This window comes from Hyperolius riggenbachi, chromosome 11 (genome assembly GCF_040937935.1).
Source record: "Hyperolius riggenbachi isolate aHypRig1 chromosome 11, aHypRig1.pri, whole genome shotgun sequence".
In the NCBI taxonomy this organism is placed as follows: Eukaryota; Metazoa; Chordata; class Amphibia; order Anura; family Hyperoliidae; genus Hyperolius; species Hyperolius riggenbachi.
The window spans coordinates 176878302-176897856 of NC_090656.1; the positions used below are offsets into that span (position 1 = coordinate 176878302).

General features: G+C 43.8%; 1 protein-coding gene across 2 annotated transcripts in view; it reads right to left on the reverse strand.

Annotated features, from left to right (window-relative positions):
• Positions 1-12953: 12953 nt before the first annotated feature.
• RBL2 (RB transcriptional corepressor like 2) overlaps positions 12954-19555 on the reverse strand; it is a 118131-nt gene continuing 111529 nt past the window's right edge. The window contains exons 21-22 of one of the 2 annotated variants that reach the window (XM_068260973.1): positions 18954-19118; positions 12954-17830 (exon numbers count right to left, since the gene is read on the reverse strand). In XM_068260973.1, the coding sequence (XP_068117074.1) occupies positions 17657-17830; positions 18954-19118 (339 nt within the window). In that variant the 3' untranslated portion in view covers positions 12954-17656. Of the gene's footprint in view, positions 17831-18953; positions 19122-19555 lie in introns of both variants that reach the window. The other variant, XM_068260972.1, reaches the window with a different exon arrangement.

Here is a 19555-nt window from a genome sequence, read left to right on the forward strand (position 1 = left end):
CTGGACGTAGAAACTACGTCCAGGAACCAAAATAGGTTAATCATCGCGGGAGCATAGCGAAGGTGAGTTGCCGCTATTAACACTACACACTTCGGGGGCAGAAGACACAAGGGGGAGGGAGGAAGCAGGCCCACAAAGGCAGGGAATCCCTGATGTGGCGGCGGCTCGTACAGGCAGGCGTTTGTAAGTCGGGATTCCTTGCTTTTTCCGTATAAGACGAGGGGGACTTTCTCTCCCCATTTTTGGGGGAGAAATAGTGTGTCTTATACGGTGAAAAATATGGTAGTCATGTCACTGACTGTCCTCAGAGGAGCTCACAATCTAATCCCTACCATAGTCATAGTCTAATGTCCTACTATATTATTATTATGTAACTATATATCACTGACATCTTCAGCAGTGCTTTACAGAGAACACAGCCACGTCCCTGACTGTCCCAAAATGGTTTCACAATCTAATCCCTACCATAACCATAGTCTTATGTTTTCACTATAATCTTGTTTAGGGGGAAACCCGTTAATTTATTAGTATGTTTTTGGGATGTCAGAGGAATATGAAGTGTTTGGATCAAACTCGTGTGAAGATAAAAACTCCATACTTATTTAGTCTGTGCCAAGGTTTAAACCTAGGACTCAGCACTATAATACAATAGTGCTATCCACACTATACCTCCGTTCCACCCATATCTATTCTCTAAACTTCATGTCACCAAATCTGAGCCTCTACTACTACTCTTCCACCCTCTCTCCATTCTACTTTTGTTATCGTGTCTCACCTACGCTACCTCTACGCACGCTTATCTACAGAATGGGTTGTGCACCTCTAAATTATTGCACCATCTCACTATGTCAGCCCTTCAATGTCATGATATACCCACTCCATAATTACCTTACAGATGGTCACATATTATATATCCCATAATGTTCGTGAAAATGTATTTTGAAATAAAGACTCTCAATAACCGAATCCTGCAATGTGAAGGACATTATACCTGAAATTGTTCTGTTTGGACAAGAACGTGTGTTGTGGGTGACTTAATATGGTGGCAGCATGTATTATAGGGTGTGTGTTTTTTTTCTGGGGGGGAGGGGAGGGTGGCACAGGTTTTCTTGCCTGGAGTGACAAAAAGGCTAGAAATGGCCCTGGCTATACACGAGCGGTTCTGGATGTGAGCCTGGCTTCAGGGGCATAAAGAGATGATTTGCATATTTGCGAGTGATGCATCTTGGGTAACCACAGTTTTTTTTTTTGCTTAAAGATGCCAGAGTTCTCCAGAACCAGAATTCTCCATTGCCATAGTTCCCCAATGCCAGAATTCTCCTTCACCAAAATTCTACATGCTAGAGTTTTAGGGTGCCAAACCTCTCCATGCCAAACTTCTTCAGTGTCAGACTTCTCTGGTGCCAAAATTGTAGATGTCTCACTTCTCTTGTGCCAAATCGTCTATAGTGCCAGAATTGCCAGTTACAGAATTTTCCAGCTCCATAAATCTCCAAAGCCAGACCTCTACTTTGCTATACTTCTAGATGCCAGAATTATCCAGTGCCAAACTTTTACAGACTTCTAGGTGCCAGACTGGCAAACTTATCTGGTACGAGACTTCTTCGGTCTCAGAGTTCTAGTTTTCTGCTGCCAAACATCTTCAGTGGCAAACTTCTATGTGCCAAGCTTCTTCAGTTTTATCCCAATGCACTGCATGCAGTGCATTTCATTAACCGTATGCCTCACTGTATGCAACATGCAGCGCCACTCTCACGATGGACTTTGTTCCCTGCCATCACAGAGAACGCCCACTGTGAACCTAGCCTTATCAAAGTTCCTCAGAGCTCGTCTCTTTCCAGTGTCCTCTGGCTATGCACTTCCAGGAACCACTCTTGGTCCTTAATCTTGCTGCCCCAGCTGCCACCCGATGTACAGACTTTTTAAGAAGTGGTGGGTAAGTGTGCCCATGCATGATACCACCATACATTGCACCACATAGATTATGTATTTTACAGCGCTGACCCCATGCAATTACACTGAATGTGTGCCCTGTTCACACTGCCATTAAAAAGTTCAGTTTCAACAGAACAAAACGTAGTTTGTTCTGAACAGATCTGTTCAGTCTGTTTCCACAAGTGGAATCCTGCACAACTTTTCCAGATCGGCCAAATGAAGTGGAGGCTGATGGAATTAATGCCGGCCTATTAGAGTGATGCCTACTACTCTAGTAGGAAACTCCACTTACAGATCATTGCTTTACACGTCTCAGTGCAGGAGTTACTTTTCAGTCATAAAAGATAATTAAATGACAAAGCACAATGTACTTCCTGCTACGGGTGCCACTTGCTCATTGCACCCTAGGGCAGACCAGTCTGTCTGTACAGCTGTCTAGAACTAGAACAATAACCAATGATGGTTTAAATTCCCTAAAACAGGTAATGCCTGTGCGTGTTCTGCCTCTGAAGAAACAGCTCCCCAGCGGAACAGCTGTCAGGCTCCCCTCACCCCCACTACACACCTTTTGTCTGTACCCAGACTCTGAAGAAGCAGATTCCCAGTGAAACGGCTGTCAGGTTCCCCTCCCCCCACTGCACACCATTTGTCTGTACCAAGCAGTCTGAATATAGGTGCAGTTTTAGACACAGTGCCACTATTTCTCTTTCATATCCAATAAATTCGGATTGTATTGTTAGCTCAAAAACAAGCCTGCAGGCATATTCCATAGACTTTCTAGTCTTGAATGAATCTGTCTAGTGACAGAACAGTTCAGTAGCACTCCTAGTTTGCAATGTTTCACAGAGCACCAAGGAAACCAGCTCATGTTTATTTATATTGTACATCAATTAAGGATGGGAGAAATTACACCCTGAATTCCTTACATAGGTGATGATAGCTAGGGAAGCAGATGCTGGGTATATTTATGATTTTTAACTCCTTTCAGTCTAGAATAAAAGTCAGTCACTACTAAGTGCGTACCCAAGATATTCTTGAAAATCAAAGCACTCTGCAAGGAAGTTTGTTTGGTTTATGCACACTTGCTAAGTAATGTGGTTGGAGAGCAGTGGAAGTATGTGTTTAATCCTCAGGTTATGCCTGGGAATAGTGATGGTGACTAGAAGCATAGACAGGCTATGTAAACTGCCTGTGCTTTAGCGCCACCTTCTGGATATGTGCTTAATGGTTTATAGTTATTAACAAATTATTATTATTATTGATTTATAAAGCGCCAACATATTCCGTGGTGCTGTACAAAGTAAGAAACAAACATGGGGTACATAATACAGACAATGGTGTACACTAATATACAAGATACATAATTAGTGACAAAATACAAAAAATGATACAGCATACAGAATACAAAATACAGAAGTGGTAATGACAGTGATAAAAGTAACATGATGAATAAAATGTATAATGATTTCCAAGACACAAAAGGGGGAGAGAGCCCTGCCCTTGCGAGCTTACAATCTAAAGGGAATGGTGGGAAACAAGAGGAGGGGTAGTATACGATAAAATATATAAAGGCAGTGTGTTTTAGGATACCTAGTAGGAGTGCAATTTGGTCTTAGGACAAAGGGAAGTGGCCTAGGGCAGCGCATATGCTTGTCGGAACAAATGAGTTTTTTTAGAGAGTGTTTAAAAATAACAAAGGTTGGCGAGTGCCGGATGTGTTGAGGGAGGGGATTCCAGAGAAGGGGTGAAGCGCGTGCAAAATCTTGTAAGCGGGAATGAGAGGAGGTGATTCTAGAGGAGGACAACAGAAGATCGTGTGCAGATCTGAGATTGCGATTGGGTTTGTATCTGGAAATTAGTGATGATATGTACCGGGGAGAAAGATTGTGGAGAGCTTTGTAGATTAGGGTTAGGAGTTTGAACTGGATCCTCTGGTTAATTGGCAGCCAGTGAAGAGCTTGACAGAGAGGGTCAGCCGAGGAAGATCGAGAAGAAAGATGAATGAGACGAGCAGCTGAGTTCAGTACCGACTGGAGCGGGGCCAGTTTGTTAGAAGGTAGTCCACAAAGTAGTACGTTGCAGTAGTCCAGATGAGAAATTATAAGAGCATGTATTAACATTTTGGTTGTGTCTTGAGTGAGGAAGGGACGGATGCGAGATATATTTTTGAGTTGGAGATGGCAGGAGCTGGTTATGGAGTTGAGGAATAAAAGAGAGAGAAGAGTCGAATATTACCCCCAAGCACCGTGCTTTGGGAACTGAAGTTATGGGAGTGTTATCAACATTTATAGTTAACAAATGCTGCATGTACAGCAGGGGTCTCAAACTCAATTTACCTGGGGGCCGCAGGAGGCAAAGTCAGGATGAGGCTGGGCTGCATAAGGGAATCAATCGGCAGCTCCCGCCACCGCCCCCCCCCCCCCCCTCTCCCTTGATTTTTATTTCAAAATCAAATTCACACTGAAGCGAACTATTTTGCCTATTTTACCTTATAGTTCGCTTCAGTGCTCCCATTACAAGTAATCTGCCGTGCCCCCGCCGCAAAACGAGGGCTGCAGAGCCCCCAAATTGCCCGGGGGGCAATCCGCCGGCATTTCCTGGAAGGGGCAGAGCTTTCAGCTTCAGCTCTGCCCCTCCTGACGTCAATCGCGGCGCATCGCCGTCTCTGCCCGCCCCTCTCACTCTTCCTTCACAGAGAGGGGCGGGCAGAGGCGGCGATGCGCTACGATTGACGTCAGGAGGGGCAGAGCTGAAGCTGAAAGCTCTGCCCCTTCCAGGAAATGCCGGCGGATTGCCCACCGGGCGATTTGGGGGCTCTGCAGCCCTCGTTTAGCGGCGGGGATGCGGCGGATTACTTGGGAGCACTGAAGCGAACTATAAGGAAGCTTTTGCCGACGCGGGCCACAAAATATTATATCGAGGGCCGCAAATCGCCTGCGGGCCGCAAGTTTGAGACCCCTGATGTACAGTGAGTAGCAGGCCAGGCAGTGTTTCTCAACATTTCATTGACAAGTACCCCTTGACAGATACATTTAAAAGTAGCACATGTTATTGTTTCTAATCAGTTTACAAAAATTAACTTTTGCTTTAAATTAGCTACAATACTAATTTGGTGGTTCACATGTGATTTAATATTTTCTAAAACTCTAAATTTGTTATTTAAAGGGAGTCTGAAGTCTTTTTCTAAATAAAAAACAGATACCTAAGGAGAGGGAAGGCTCTGGGTCCTATAGGGCCATCCCATTCTGCTCCCACTGTCCGTGTTCCCCCACAGGCTCCCCCCGTTAGCACGACCAAATTGGACCAATTGGGAGGGATTTGTGTAACAACATTAGGACGCAGGGCGCTTAAGGAGACTCTGTAAAAAAAACATCCCCTGGGGGGGTACTCACCTCAGGAGGGGGAAGCCTTAGGGTCCCAATGAGGCTTCCCCCATCCCTGTAGCTGCAGGCAGTCCAGCACTGGCTCCCCCGAAGCGTCCCGGAATCCTCCCCCGACAAGTGCTGATTTATTTACCTTCCCTGGCTCCAGCAGGGGCGCTGTTGCGGCTCTCAACATAGATATAGGCAGAAATAGCCGATCTCAGTCAGATCCGCTCTACTGTGCAGGAGACTTGCGCCTGCGCAGCAGAGCGGACCGACAGCGATCGGCTATTTCCGCCTATCTCCGGAAAGCTGATACTACGCCTGCTCTGGAGTCGGGAAGGTAAATATTTACATCCCTGCTATTTGGAGGGGCACAGCGAGACCGTCATGGGACACAGGAGGATGGTGGAAGCCTCGATCGGATCCGGAGGCTTCCGTCACCTGAGGTGAGTACCCCCCAGGGGAACTTTTTTAGTTACAGGTTTTCTTTCAAAGAAAAAAAAAGAAACTTATGATATAATGTATTGTATGTGTAGCACGGATAATTAATAGAATATTAGTAGTCATATTTTTATTTTCAGTTATTTAGCTTTTTATAACATTGCATCACACTGACACAGTTGCAGTTTTAAACCACACAATCTTTTAACCTGCTGAGCGTTGCGCTGCTCAGGTTTTGCTAGCCTGGGTCCCCCAGTCTGAGGGTGCGTTTCCACTTGAGCGGAAACCGCCGCGAATCTGCAGAGTTTCCCCGCAGGCGAATAGTGCGGGGAAACTCTGCCATAGGGTGCAATGGTAACGCCGGCCGAATCGCTACCGCTAGCGATTCGGCCGGCTTTTCCATCCGAATCGGCGCGGGAGGCTGCGGATCCCATAGCCGTGCATGGCATGGCTGATGGTATTCGTCTGCTTTCCCCGCAGACCCAGAAGAGCCGGCTCGCATCTCGCAGACGTGCGCCGCTCAAGTGGAATAGCGCCCTGAATCTAACAGCTTTAGTGGCTTCATTGTAAGTTAGCTAGCACTAGGCTAGCTTGTTTAGGTCGCCGGCACCCCTAGCCTCCCACCTGAATGCTAATTTATGTAATTCCTGCTAGATTTGGTACAGCAGACAAAGGGTGTATGACAGTACACCTGATTGGCTGACTGGCGTCTGCTGGCCAGATAGAGGCAGGATATTGCTCTAGCTGGAAGTTAGCAATTGTGTTTGTTGCAGTTAGCATTCAGTTTAGAGGTGGTGGGGTGAGTTCCCTGGAGGTGAGAGGTCCAGGGCTTGCCCACACTTCCCTCTAGGTGTCACATGGTGGTTTGGGGGCCCCAGCGAGTGAGAGAGACCTGGGTCCCCCGGGCTGTCATGTGGACCAGTGTTTGTGACCCCTAGATCACCCCCCGATCCAGCCGTAATATACATTACCCAGCCTGGTTCCAGCGATCGTGCAGCCTCCCCGCACAGCTCCATTCTTCTCTATGGGGAGGATCGCACATGACGTCATGTGCAGACCCGATCCTCTTCGTAGAGAGACCGGAGCTGTGCCGGGAGGCTGCGCAATCGCTGGATCCAGGCTGGGAAATGTATATTACGGCTGGATCGGGGGGATCAGGGGGTGATCTGGGGGTGCCGGCAACCTAAACAAGCTAGCCTAGTGCTAGCTAACTTACAATAAAGCCACTAAAGCTGTTACATTTATTCTGGAAGACAACTGAGGCCAGCAAAACCCCTGAAGCGGCATGCCAGATACAGTGTCAGGCATACCGCTCAAGAGGTTAAGCCATAAAACAAATCAGAAATAATGACCCTTTGAACTTTCCTGCAGTAAAACCTTAACACAAGCTGTCTCTCACTGTTTCTTGGCTGTTTAGGTGCATCAGAACATGGGACTGTATTCAACCTAGTGCGGTGAATAGCTCAGAGAAGCTCTTTTGCATAGATATTTACTACTAATGTTCTTAGCTGTATTACACATACAATTCAATAGTTCATACGTTTATTTTCGCTTCAGGTTTGCTTTAAAGAGAACCCGAGGTGTGTTTAAAGAATGTTATCTGCATACAGAGGCTGGATCTGCCTATACAGCCCAGCCTCTGTTGCTATCCCAAACCCCACAAAGGTGCCCCTGCACTCTGCAATCTCTCATAAATCACAGCCATGCTGTGAGGCTGTGTTTACATCTGTAGTGTCAGTCTCAGCTGCTCCCCCGCCTCCTGCATAGCTCCGGTCCCTGCCCCCGTCCCTTCCCTCCAATCAGCAGGGAGGGAAGGGATGCAGGCGGGGACTGAAGTTCTGCAGGAGGCGGGGAGAGCAGCAGACTGACACTATAGAGATAAACACAGCCAGCTCTGACAAGCTGTTTGTCAGCAGCGTGGCTGTGATTTATGAGGGATTGCAGAGTGCAGGGGGACCTTAGGGGGGTTTGGGATAGCAACAGAGGCTGGGCTGTATAGGCAGATCCAGCCTCTGTATGCAGATAATATTCTTCAAACCCACCTCGGGTTCTCTTTAAGAATCTAGTAAATTTGACTCCCCATTGTTACCATTACAAGGTAGTTTTAGTCAAATTAAAGGAATAGTGATAGTCATGTCTAGTAGAATTTATTGAGAAGCATGTGATCAGTTTGGTCAGGTGATGGATATGTAAGTCTCTGATTTGCTAGTCATGATCATGTGGCAAAGCAGGATGTGATAACAGCAAATCAGAGCATTGCAAATCAGCTGATCAAACAATGCTTCTCTATGAGTTATCCTTGACATGACCATCACTATTCAGGAAAGACAAATAAAATCATAAAGGATAGCTGTAGCCTCCTGCAACCCCCCCCCCCCCCCCCCCTTCCCATTAGTCAAGTTGTGTGGTGTAGCCAAGAGCACGGCAAAAGAACTCTCAGCCCTTTTGCACACCTTGCCATTTAGGCTTTCCACTTGAACCGCAAACTGCGTACAAACCTTAGCCAGCCAGCCAGAAGCCCACCAGGCCTCCAGTCAGACAAAAGCCCTCCAGCCAGAATCCCACCAGGCCTCCAGCCTACCAGAAGCCCATCAGGCCGCTAGCCAGCTAAAAGTCCTTCTCCTTCTCTTAAAGAAAGTGAGTTGAGGAACTCCCTCAGCTGAGCAGAAATAGGAGGCACAACAATCAGGTTGTGTGTCATAGACAAACTTTCGTCTAACACTTATTAACATAACTGTAAAAGCTATATAGGTGTATTTTTATGTTAATATATAATAACGCTTCAGGTACACTTTAGATCCCTTTTACACTTGCATTGAAAGTGTGTGTTACCCTATTGTACCACAGGGTAATGTAATGCGGAAGCTTCTGAGTCGGCACCAAGTCAACACAAAGTCTGCGCGTTACCGTATGACTTCCGCAGAGATGCAGCAGTGGCAGAAGTCATTGGAGTTAATTGGCAACACAGGAATTTTAATCGACAGGAGTGCAATGCATCACAGCACACATGTGGGGACCGACAGTAACCCCAGTGATGTAATTCCTGCGCAGCAAAGAGTACTTCTCTGAGCGAGGGGTGGCGATATGCATATGACCCTGTCGGAACACTGCAGTCAGGAGCATCGCATCCCCACAGCACACAAAATAAGTGTAAAACCAGCTTCAAATGAAACCTGAAGGTAAACTAAAGTGATGTAAATTGATATCTCTAATCCAGAGGCTTCCCCCATCCCCCTACCGATCCAGCACTGAATTCCCGCCCCCCCCCCCCAAACTCCATTGACAAGGGCTTGTTAAAGATTTGCATGCTCACACTCCTGTCTGTGAACAAACACAACTACACTGTATGGCCTTGAACCTGCGCAGTAGCATGGAGTTGCTTGGGCTTTGTGGAAAAACCTCAGCCTGAGTGGCTCTGACCACAGACAGGAGCACGACCTCAAATTTCCAGGGGGTCCTGGTGTCCAGTGATGGTTTGGAGGAGAACGTGGGAAGCCTCTGGAGGCAACCGTGTACATAGGGATCCAGCTCCATCATTTATGAGCTGCTTTTGGTTTTCTATATGTTATTGTAGAGCAAGTTATTCACTTATAAACCCCTCCTCTAGCTCTTGAAGTAATTTAGGAATTTCTAAATCTAATTACAGTGAACTTGCCAGGTTGTCTGCTTTCTCCCATATTATTTGAATTAGTTGACATCCATTCCAGAATACCTAGCATGACCTCTGATCTGAAGTCAGGTGGGCGCTAGTCTACTTTAGGGGTCCCAGCAGGAATCCCCATAGCCTAGCCCTGCTCACACATGTACACAATTAATTGCGCGGCGGCATTAAATTTAATAAAAATGACATCCTCTTGTACCCCTGGCTAACAAAATCTGTAAAAAATAAAAATTAAGAGAATCCCAAATGCGGCAAGTCTCTAGATGGCGGCCATCTTCCCTTGTCTGCTCTGAGTCATTCCTGGCTGCTGATTGTGATTTCTTAGTGATTCTGATACTTTACATTACAACATTCACAAGGAACAAGACTGCGTGTTCTGATTCTGATACTTTATCAAACTTTTTTCCCTGCTTCAGTTTTACTTACCTATGGAGAGGGAAGGCTCTGAATCCTATTGACCCTTCCCAGTCCTCTGAATCCAGCCCTGTGACCCCCGTTGTATGTATTTGACCAACTGGTTGGATACACTTTTGGGGGAGCACTAATGTTTCCAATCGCTTCCAAAGACGAGCGGCTCTATACTATGTATGTGCAGTACAGAGCCACCGGTCTTCAGAAGCACTCAGGGACACCAGTGCTCCCAAAGCCCTCCGAGAGCTCCTAGAGGTGGCGTAACTTCAGCGGGGGAACGAGAAGGCAAGTATCAGTATCTTATCACCACAGATTTGCTTTCATCACAAGGAACCAAACTGCGTGTTCTGATTCTGATCTACTAAATAAATCACCAGGAACAAGACTGAGTGTTCTGACTCTGATACTTTTATTTAATGCCTCATATATTTTCTCTTTATAATACAGGTGTTATGTTAAGCAGTATAAACACAGCAGAGGCGGCACCATGTGTTATTCATTAGCAAGCATTACCTATACAGCAAAAACATTTAGTATTTACATACAAAAAATTGTATATTCATATTAGAATGAAAAGCACACACTCGCCTAGCATTTTATCTGAAACAGTTTTAGAATTATCTTTTTTTTTTAAGTAGATAAGAAGCAATTCACATGGGCAAATTTTAATCTTAGCTTGTAACCACTAGTCTAAGAAGAAGCAGGTCAGCAACTATTTCTGAATCACTTGAAAGGGAAACTTAAAAAAAAAAAGTATATAATTAAGATTCATGAAATTCACACCAGTCCTGTAGTTTAAGAGCAGAGGCAATAAAATGGCGAACGTATGTAACTGCCGCCGGTCAGTTGAGCGAATGGCGGCTCACCCGGCTGCCACTGAAATTCCTGGATGGATCAAATACTATTTCCACTTCGAGTAGTAGCAACGCAGATGGACACGTAATTCGGGGTTCAGCTATTGCCGGCACATATGCCGGCAAACTATAGCATTGCAGTAATAGCCGTGCCCAACCCAGGCGCTACGTGGCCACATTTGTGTGCTGAGATGACCTGCTTGCAATAGAGGGTGCATCCGAGCAGCTTTATGGTTTCTCACATCTGCTTACCCCATTCACACATCTTGAGGGGTCCTACACGGCCCCCTTCTGTGTCCCAAAGCACATCTAGCATGCTCCAAGGCTGTGGGTACTCCTGCCCACAATCTGAGCACCAATGGAAGGGGTGGCAGTGGCATCAGGTGGGTGGGGGAGTGGGAAGGGGAGTGGCCATGGAAGTGAGGATGCCTCAGTGGCTTTGGCATAAAATATAGAAAGGTAGTCCACTTTTTTCAAACAAGAAGATTCCTCTGTGATTTACCTGTAGGCATCTTGCTTACTTGTGCCCCTCCCCCATAAAAAAAATAAAATAAAAAGTAATACTTTAAATCACCGAAACAAACATACAACAGCTGCAAGCCACAAACACATATATACAAATGGACAACACAGACATAGAAAGGGCTCTGGCCATTATGTTCTACGAGGATGCATACATTTAGAATTAGATTTATTTATCAGCATTTCTGTTGTCTTGTATACATTTAGGTGCACTTGACATTTCATTGGCAAGGTGAATATAGTAATGGGTGTGGGCACAGTGGAGCTGTTTATCAAGACAGGTGCAAAAAAAAAAACACACAAGTTATGCAGTTGCTACTGTAAGAACAAAGATTCAGATCTAACTGGTTGCTTTGAGAATCTGATACATTATTCCACCAGTTTTCTTTGTAACTACCAGAATAAATCAGTCTCATTATCTATAATAATAATTTCAAAGCTGTCGGCTGTATGTGTGTGTGTGTGTCCGTCCAAGACTGGGCACTGGGCATGGAATATGCTTTAACTGTACTCACGTGCGTCATCAGAGCATACTTTGTGTCTCTCTAACAGAATCCGCAGCACAACTTCAATAACATGCAGATGTGTGTGCTATTGCAATATCATTTATTTGTGCTGCAATTATATTGCCCATTGCACTGCACCACAACAAATGCAGTGTTAATGTACCCCAACACTTTGGTTCCGAATCCTTTACCATGGGGCACCTTTCCCTTCCTTACTATAGAACAGAGCAAGCTGGTCAGCTCCTAGCTAACTATTGGATGTGTAGAGAGATTGCTCCTGTAAACCGATGGTTATCATGTCAGGTGGCAGTTACTGAAAATGTGTAAGCAGCATTATTTTGGCTAATTGTAAATGTAACATAAAGGCCCTGAAAAGTGACCACATAATAGACAGACCAACAAACAAACAAGAGTAAAAATGTAGTAGAAAGGCAGTGTTTCTCAAACCTGTCCTTGTGACTCCCCAACAGTGCAGGTTTTGCAGGCAATCTCAGCTATGCACAGGTGGGGTAATTAGTGTCTGAGCTACATGGAATGCACCGAGCTGGGACACTAATCACCCCACCTGTGCATAGATGAGGTTGCCAGCAAAACATGCACTGTTAGGGAGCCACGAGGACAGGTTTGAGAAACACTTGGCTAAGCAGTTATCACCTCATAAAATAAAACATAACAGACATTCATCTTAATTAAAAAGAACACGATAGAATGGCTTGGGAATTAAAGGGACTCCGAGCAGTGCAGAAACTATGGAAAGATGCATATAATTTTAAAGCTCTCTTTCTCCTCTTTCCAATGATATATAAACCATCGCCCTACGCCTTTTAGTTTTCGCTATTTTCGCAATTGAAATTGCCGTGACCGCTATTTCAATCGCGAAAATAAAGAAAGATAAAAGGCGTAGAGCGACGATGTAGGTGTCACCAGAAAGAGGAGAAAGAGAGCTTTAAAATGATATCCATCTTTCCATAGTTACTTGTATTACACAGGACGACACTTTCCCCAGTGTCAGCAGCTCCATTCAGCAGAAAAAGTCGGCCTGTGTAATACAATGTAACTATGGAAAGATGGATATCATTTTAAAGCTCTCTTTCTCCTCTTTTTGGCGACACCTAAATCGTTGCCCTACGCCTTTTAGTTTTCTTTATTTTCGCGATTGAAATCGCGGCCGCGGCAATTTCAATCGCGAAAATAAAGAAAACTAAAAGGCGTAGGGCAGCGGTTTATATATCATTGGAAAGAGGAGAAAGAGAGCTTTAAAATGATATGCATCTTTTCATAGTTCCTGCACTGCTCAGAGTCCCTTTAAACTGTATAAAGTTCATTACTATTATTACATTTTACTATTCATACTTTTTTTGTACATTATTTTGTCGATCGATTCCCTCTAAGCAAGTGCCGAGAGTAGTTAGACATTTCTTAAATGCATTGTGGACAGTTAGTAAAACTGACATTTCTAAGTCTAGAGTTTATAAGCCAAGATTAAAAATTACCTGTGAAATGGACCCAATCATCAGTGTAGCCAATTCAACCAGTTACAAGAAGTAATTGTAAATACCAAACGGAAAATAAATAAAATAATTTACATGTTTGACAGAATTAATCTGCAGTTAAAAAAAAAGATAACAAAACACACCTATATTGCAGTTTTAATTAGCGCTATAAATTAAAATGACATGGAATAGCGTATTCTATCATGTTTCCACGACTTCTAATACCATGATTAATATAAAAAGAGCTATTTAGCACCATGAGATTACAATCTGCTCGATATGGCTCCACATGTGACAGGTTTGGAGTCACCGTAGGCAAATATTCAACACTTCTTCAGCTGGTGTCAAGTGTAATAGTTGCTTGACACAGTAATGTAAAATGCAAAGAAGAGTTCCTAAAAATTCAGCTGGGTCTCGTAATTATGTGCAATACACATATTAAAAATATTTGCAGAAAGAAATCTCCCCAAATTTCCCACTGCTGCCCGTGAAGTAGCTTTTAATGCTTCTGTGGGTATTAGTTTGCTTTACTTAAACTCTGAGTGAGCAGGAGATGTTGAGTAAAAGGAAGTCATGTGACCTTTTAATCTGCAGCAGCTTCTAATCAATTTCACTGTTGTCTACACAATATTGCCTTCTCCACTGGGAACATCCCTGGAAACCCAGCATCAATCAGCCTGTAATTTCTAACAGCTGTAAGGAAAGTAGCTCCATAAGAATCAATAGCCCTGATGCATGAAAGGCCAGTCATTTTGTTTGGTCCTAACGACAGTGGAGCACCGCCCATTACAATATTAGTGCAATCATGTCACCATAGCTACACATTCTTTATCCTGGTAATGCATGTGGTGGTTTCAGCATAACAGGCGTTGGCCCCCTGGTGTTAGGACCAATAAAACAAAAGTAAAATAAAATAAAAGTGCATTGCAACATTACTAGTTTCGTGCATCAGGATCACTGCGAGAATTGAGGTGACATATAGACTGCAGTGGCTGCCATTTTTATAAATAGATGCAAGTTAAAACATATATTTGGGGACTCAGGGGAGTCCACCTGAGCTGCCTGGAGATTTTCTTTAAATCTGTGCATTAAGAAAAAGTATCCCTTGCTCACAACTACTAAAGCCTTCAACACACGCTAGACGTGGTCAGGGTTATCTCAGCTGAGAATCTAGCAATTGCGCTGGTGTCTCCAGAGGTTTGACAACCCTTTAAGAGACAGTCGGTGGCAGAGTCTATTGTTCCCCTCCTTGCGCCTCCTACCAGAAATTGCTTGTAAAAGTTACTAATAAGGTAACCTATTGTTGTACTGGTTGTTCTGATTGTATAGTATGTTGAACTGCTTATGTATCCATGCTCCCCTTTATTGTAGGTTTTTCTACATTGTACAGCGCATTGATGTGCAAAAATGCCAATATTCTTTTTGCGTTAATTTTCGTGGAAAAAATGTTAAATTCAATTTTTGAGTGAAAATGCCATCGAAAATAAGTTTTTTTGGGCGTTTTTCACAGTAAAAATATAGATTTTTTGCTTTTTAATGGCAAAAATTTTCACGGTAAAAGAAACATTTTTCTGCGCTTTTGCACATTCATTTTCATGGTAAAATATCATTTTTTGCGTTTTTCCAAAAACTGGGAAGACAAAACATTCCTCAAAATCGGAAATGGTATTTTTGATGCGAACATGACTTTGGCGAAAATTCGCAAGCAACAGTGGTACAGCGCTATAGAAGATGTTGGCGCTATATAAATGAAAAAAATAATAACAATACTCTAATCGGTTTAAGTTCTATAATAGGAAATGAATAGCCATGAATAAAAGGTAGCCTTCACTTAGGGTAGTCATTTTGGTTAACCTTTACCAGATTAAAACGAAACAAAATTTCTTTTGAAATTCATTAATTCCATTTTTGAGGGATCAGGTCAAATATGACATGACCAGGCACGGTTTCAACAAAGGATTGAAATTAGTGGCTGGGTTCTGCATCAAGCTGAATGCAACCACTTGGTGTGACCCACAGCTGATCAGCAGATGAGATGCTAATAACTCCACCTGCAAATTTAATGCAGATTGTAAGCAGCTGTCCCAATCAAACTCATTTCCTACCAATTTGGATTGGCCCAATTTAAAGCTGAAAACAATTACACGCAAGCAGAGTTTATTAGCATCTTATAGACCCCTCCTCTACTGATCAATTTCAATCTGTTTTACTTGGAATACCATTTGGAATGACATTACTGAAGGTGGACTTTTAACAATTCTTGAATAATACTTTGACAAGCAGCAAGAATCGATCCATCTGTTCATGTGACAATCTTGTGGCTTGTGGCTACTCTGAGGAGATGCATCTGCTCAGTAAGGAAGTTTGGGCAATTTTGGATGTGCAGATAATAGCCTCAGTAATCCAGATTAAGTTTTAAGTTGTGGTCAGACATCCATAAAAAAAGTGTCTGGTAGACATTTTGGAATAACCCTCAAAAAAGGGGAGTCAGATAAGAGTTAGACAGGTAGATCTAGAGGTCATCAGCATACATATAGTACCAGAAGTCAACAGGAAATAAGTGTTACCAACTGATGGAGAAGTAAACACAGAACTTTGGGGAACAGGGATGAGGAAGAAAATGATACAATATTGAGCATATGGTGTGAGGATAAAGCTCTGAAAAATGATTCCCAGTAGCATGCTTCCATATCTGCATGCAAATGGATTATGTATCAGATGGCTGCATATATCATCAGAAATAAATTAACCAGAGTGACTTTTCTGGGACTGAACTCACCCTGTATAAGTATCATGACAGCATAAACCAGGTTTTCCTCCACCTAAACTAGAACTGGTAAGGCAGGTCTCACCTGCTAAATTAAGTTGTTTAGCGTAAAGTCAAATTCCCTCATAGGGCTGGTTAACACTTGCGCGCATACAGAATGAAAAAAGGTATGCGCATCTGCGAGGCAGATGCGTAGCGTCCGTTCTGCATCTGCATGCAACAATTTTCAGCGTCTGTTCCACGTCCGCAGCTTCGATCACGTCGTCCTGTACACATCGTCACATCGCCGATGGCCAGCACATCTATATGGCTCTCCATAGGTTGCAGCCAGTCAATTCTCCCTTGCTGAGGATTCCTATTGGTCCCATTGGTCATGCAGATCCCCTGGCCACCGGGCTGTTTTGAAGGGACCGAGTGGCAGCGATAGGTGGCAGGACGTATGAGTATGACATCACAATGGCGAAGGAATGCGGGCAAACGGGCAACACGCCTAGTGAGAACGGACAATGTCCGTTTTCATAGACTTTCATTGGACACATTTTCCTGTCTGATAAAATGTGCCAAGTTGGGACTCTGCGTTCCGTCTTGTGTTCCGAGGCACACGGATCCATGTACGATTCGTGTTTTGTAACAAGTGGAAGCAGATCCTATTTTTAACATAGGATCCACTTCCTGCGTTTAAGTGGAGCTTTAAAAAACGAATTGCGTTGATACGTTTTTATAGCAAGTGTGGACTGGCCCTTAGGGATGGGTTATACTGCCAGAGCTTTTCTAAGTACTAGCAATTAATGTAATGCAATTTGTGTGTTTTCACTTGACTTCTTAAAATCACTCAAAGCATTACATTAGCTACTATTTAAATCACTGGCACTTGAAAAGCACTGGTAGTGTGACCTAGCCCTCAGAGCTAGTTCACACTAGCAGCGCTTTCAGGGGTGCTAGCTGATTACCAGTCTTTAGTTGTGATCTGCAAAGTGCTAGGACACTGGAAGTGTAGTGATCCCACTACAGCATTGTGATTTCTATGAAATGCAAATTCAGTGTGAACTAGCCCTCAGAAGCACAGTAGTCCCCAGCAGGGACAACAGCTTCCACCAATTTGTAGGTCAGTCTAGCACCACACGGTCGCTGAAGCACACCTCTCGCCTGCAAAAAAAACTTCTGCTGCACCAAGAACATTTTTTTTTACACTTAACTTCTTGATTTAGCAAGTGAAACCCATTTTGCTAGCCATAGTTTAAGATTGATCTTGCACCCAGGTTTCAGTTGGGTTTTCAAGGAAGCTGATTTGGCTTTAGCAGTGATATTTCCTGTATAGGAATAGCACTGGCTGGTATCTGATTTTGTATCCTAGAGGGACCAATTAGATGACGTCTCAAAACTGGGCATGGTAATGGTAAGCATTCTTCTCTATAATTCTGTGTTATGTCATTTTCCTCATCAAAGGTAGCTTTTTCAAATGAAGAATACATCTAGTGCAACCCATGGGCAGTTTCCTGCCTAAGTGCTTCAATGGCTTTTTAGTAAACACTCCTTCTCACTTCATCTGCATAAATCTAGCACTTTAGTAGATATCATCTGTACGGCACTTCAGGGCAGTCCGCTCACTGCTGACAGTCCTGGCGTCTCACATTACAAAATATTAAAAAAACAAAAATACATATACATAAAATACTGCATACTGACAGTCCAGAAATCTGACTAGCTCAAATTCCCTCTGTCATTGGCCACGTCTTGTAGTCTCCTATAGAGGGCACTGTGGTTCTCCTGACAGATCCGCTTGGCTGGTGATTCACTTCCGTCTTCCAGAGTGATGACCCGTTTCTTAGTGGGCGTCTCTCCTGTTTTGATCATGCTGTTGATTTCTTGCAATCTCTGTTAAGGAAAGAGAAAATATACCATTAGAGCAGTGATTGCAGGGCTGTATTATATTAGAATCTGTTTCCTGAATGCTGCATTCCCATGTCACGGTGGTATTAATTTCTACTGGAGACCAAATAAGCCCAGCATAATGTAATATGGCAAGTGAATGGCAAGTGTTACAGAACTGAGGGGGTAAGTATAGGGAATATTTGTTTATTTTCTTGATTAAAGCACACCTGAACTTAAAAGGAAATAAATGTCAGCCTGCAAATCCCTCTAACAATACAGATTTCTGTCCTGCTGAGCCTCTGTTTGTAATACTCTTAGCCATAAAACCTGAACAAGCATGCAAATCAGGTGCTTCTGACTGACGTCTGACTGGATTGGCTGCATGCTTGTTTCAGGTGTGTGATTCAGACACTACTGCAGCCAAAGAGATCAGCAGGACTGCCAAGCAACTGGTATTTTTTAAGGAAATAAATATGGCCTTGTATCCCTCTTAGTTTAGGTGTACTTTAAAAGGAACCTGAAGTGAGGAAACTCACTTTAGGTTTGATACATACCTAAGTAGAGGGAAGGCTCTAAATACGATAGAGTCTTCCCGATGCTTGGTCCGTCACGTCATTTCTGCACCATCCCTGTTTGAAGTTATTCCATATGCTAGGTCAAATAGCTCTTTGGTACTCCAGTCTTGCGCATGTGCAGTAGGGATGCAATTGTCTTCGGAACTAATCGGTGATGCAAATAGTTAAGTGCACTGCCTGAGGAATACCGGAGACCTATAAGGTTGAAAAAAATACAACCAGGGACTGTGCAGGAATGACGGGACAGACCGAGGACCATTTCTATGGTATCTATGCCTTCAGAAAAGAACAACTGGGTCTAGTTATCGGTCAATAAGTCTGGGGACTTTGGTCTTGTAATGTTAGAGGAATTTTCTTGTGTGAAGCTCTTCTGTGCACAAAACATTACCAGGCTGAGATCCAGATAACTATTTGGACCGTAACATTTAGCTTTAATACTTGATATGTTTCTTATATATTTTTGCAATTTCTCAGAGACAATCACAATAAATATTCTTAAAAAATTCCAACACATTCCCATCTACCTTTCAGTTAACAATACTGCAGCTCACCTTTGCTGGACTCAGGTTGAAGTAGTAGCATATCTTTTCCCGAGGGGAGGAGCTGTTGTTCTCTTCACTGTGAGGAGAGATGTAGATGGGGTAGCTGTGGGACAGCTGCACGCGGCGTGGAGAGAGGATCCGCATAGACGGGTAGGGAGAAACAGGCGTGGATTCCTGCTGTCAATGATAAGCAAGCATGATGTTATTCCAATTATTCTTGTCTTTTTCAAACACTTGGTAAAATTCTCATCAAGGGGTTTCCCAACCCCAAAGTAAACCTGAGGCGATCCTAAGGTAAAAAAAAGATACTTACCTAAGAAGAGGGAAGTCTCTGGATTCTCCAGATGCCTCCAGCATCCTTCTCTGAACCACTGCGGCTGCCCAGAACCCTCCTGAAGATCGCAACCACGTCCCTCTTCATGCACAAGCGTGGCTGTGCTGCGTTTACAAGAGTATGGCCACGCTTGTGCATGAAGAGGAGCGTGGTTGTTGATCAGAAGTCTGACAAGCTCTTGTTGGAGTTTTTTGAGGGGTCCATGTGTCGCAATGATGGGGGCCAGGAGGACGTGGGAAGCCTCTGCAGGATCCAGAGGCTTACATCTTCTAAGGTA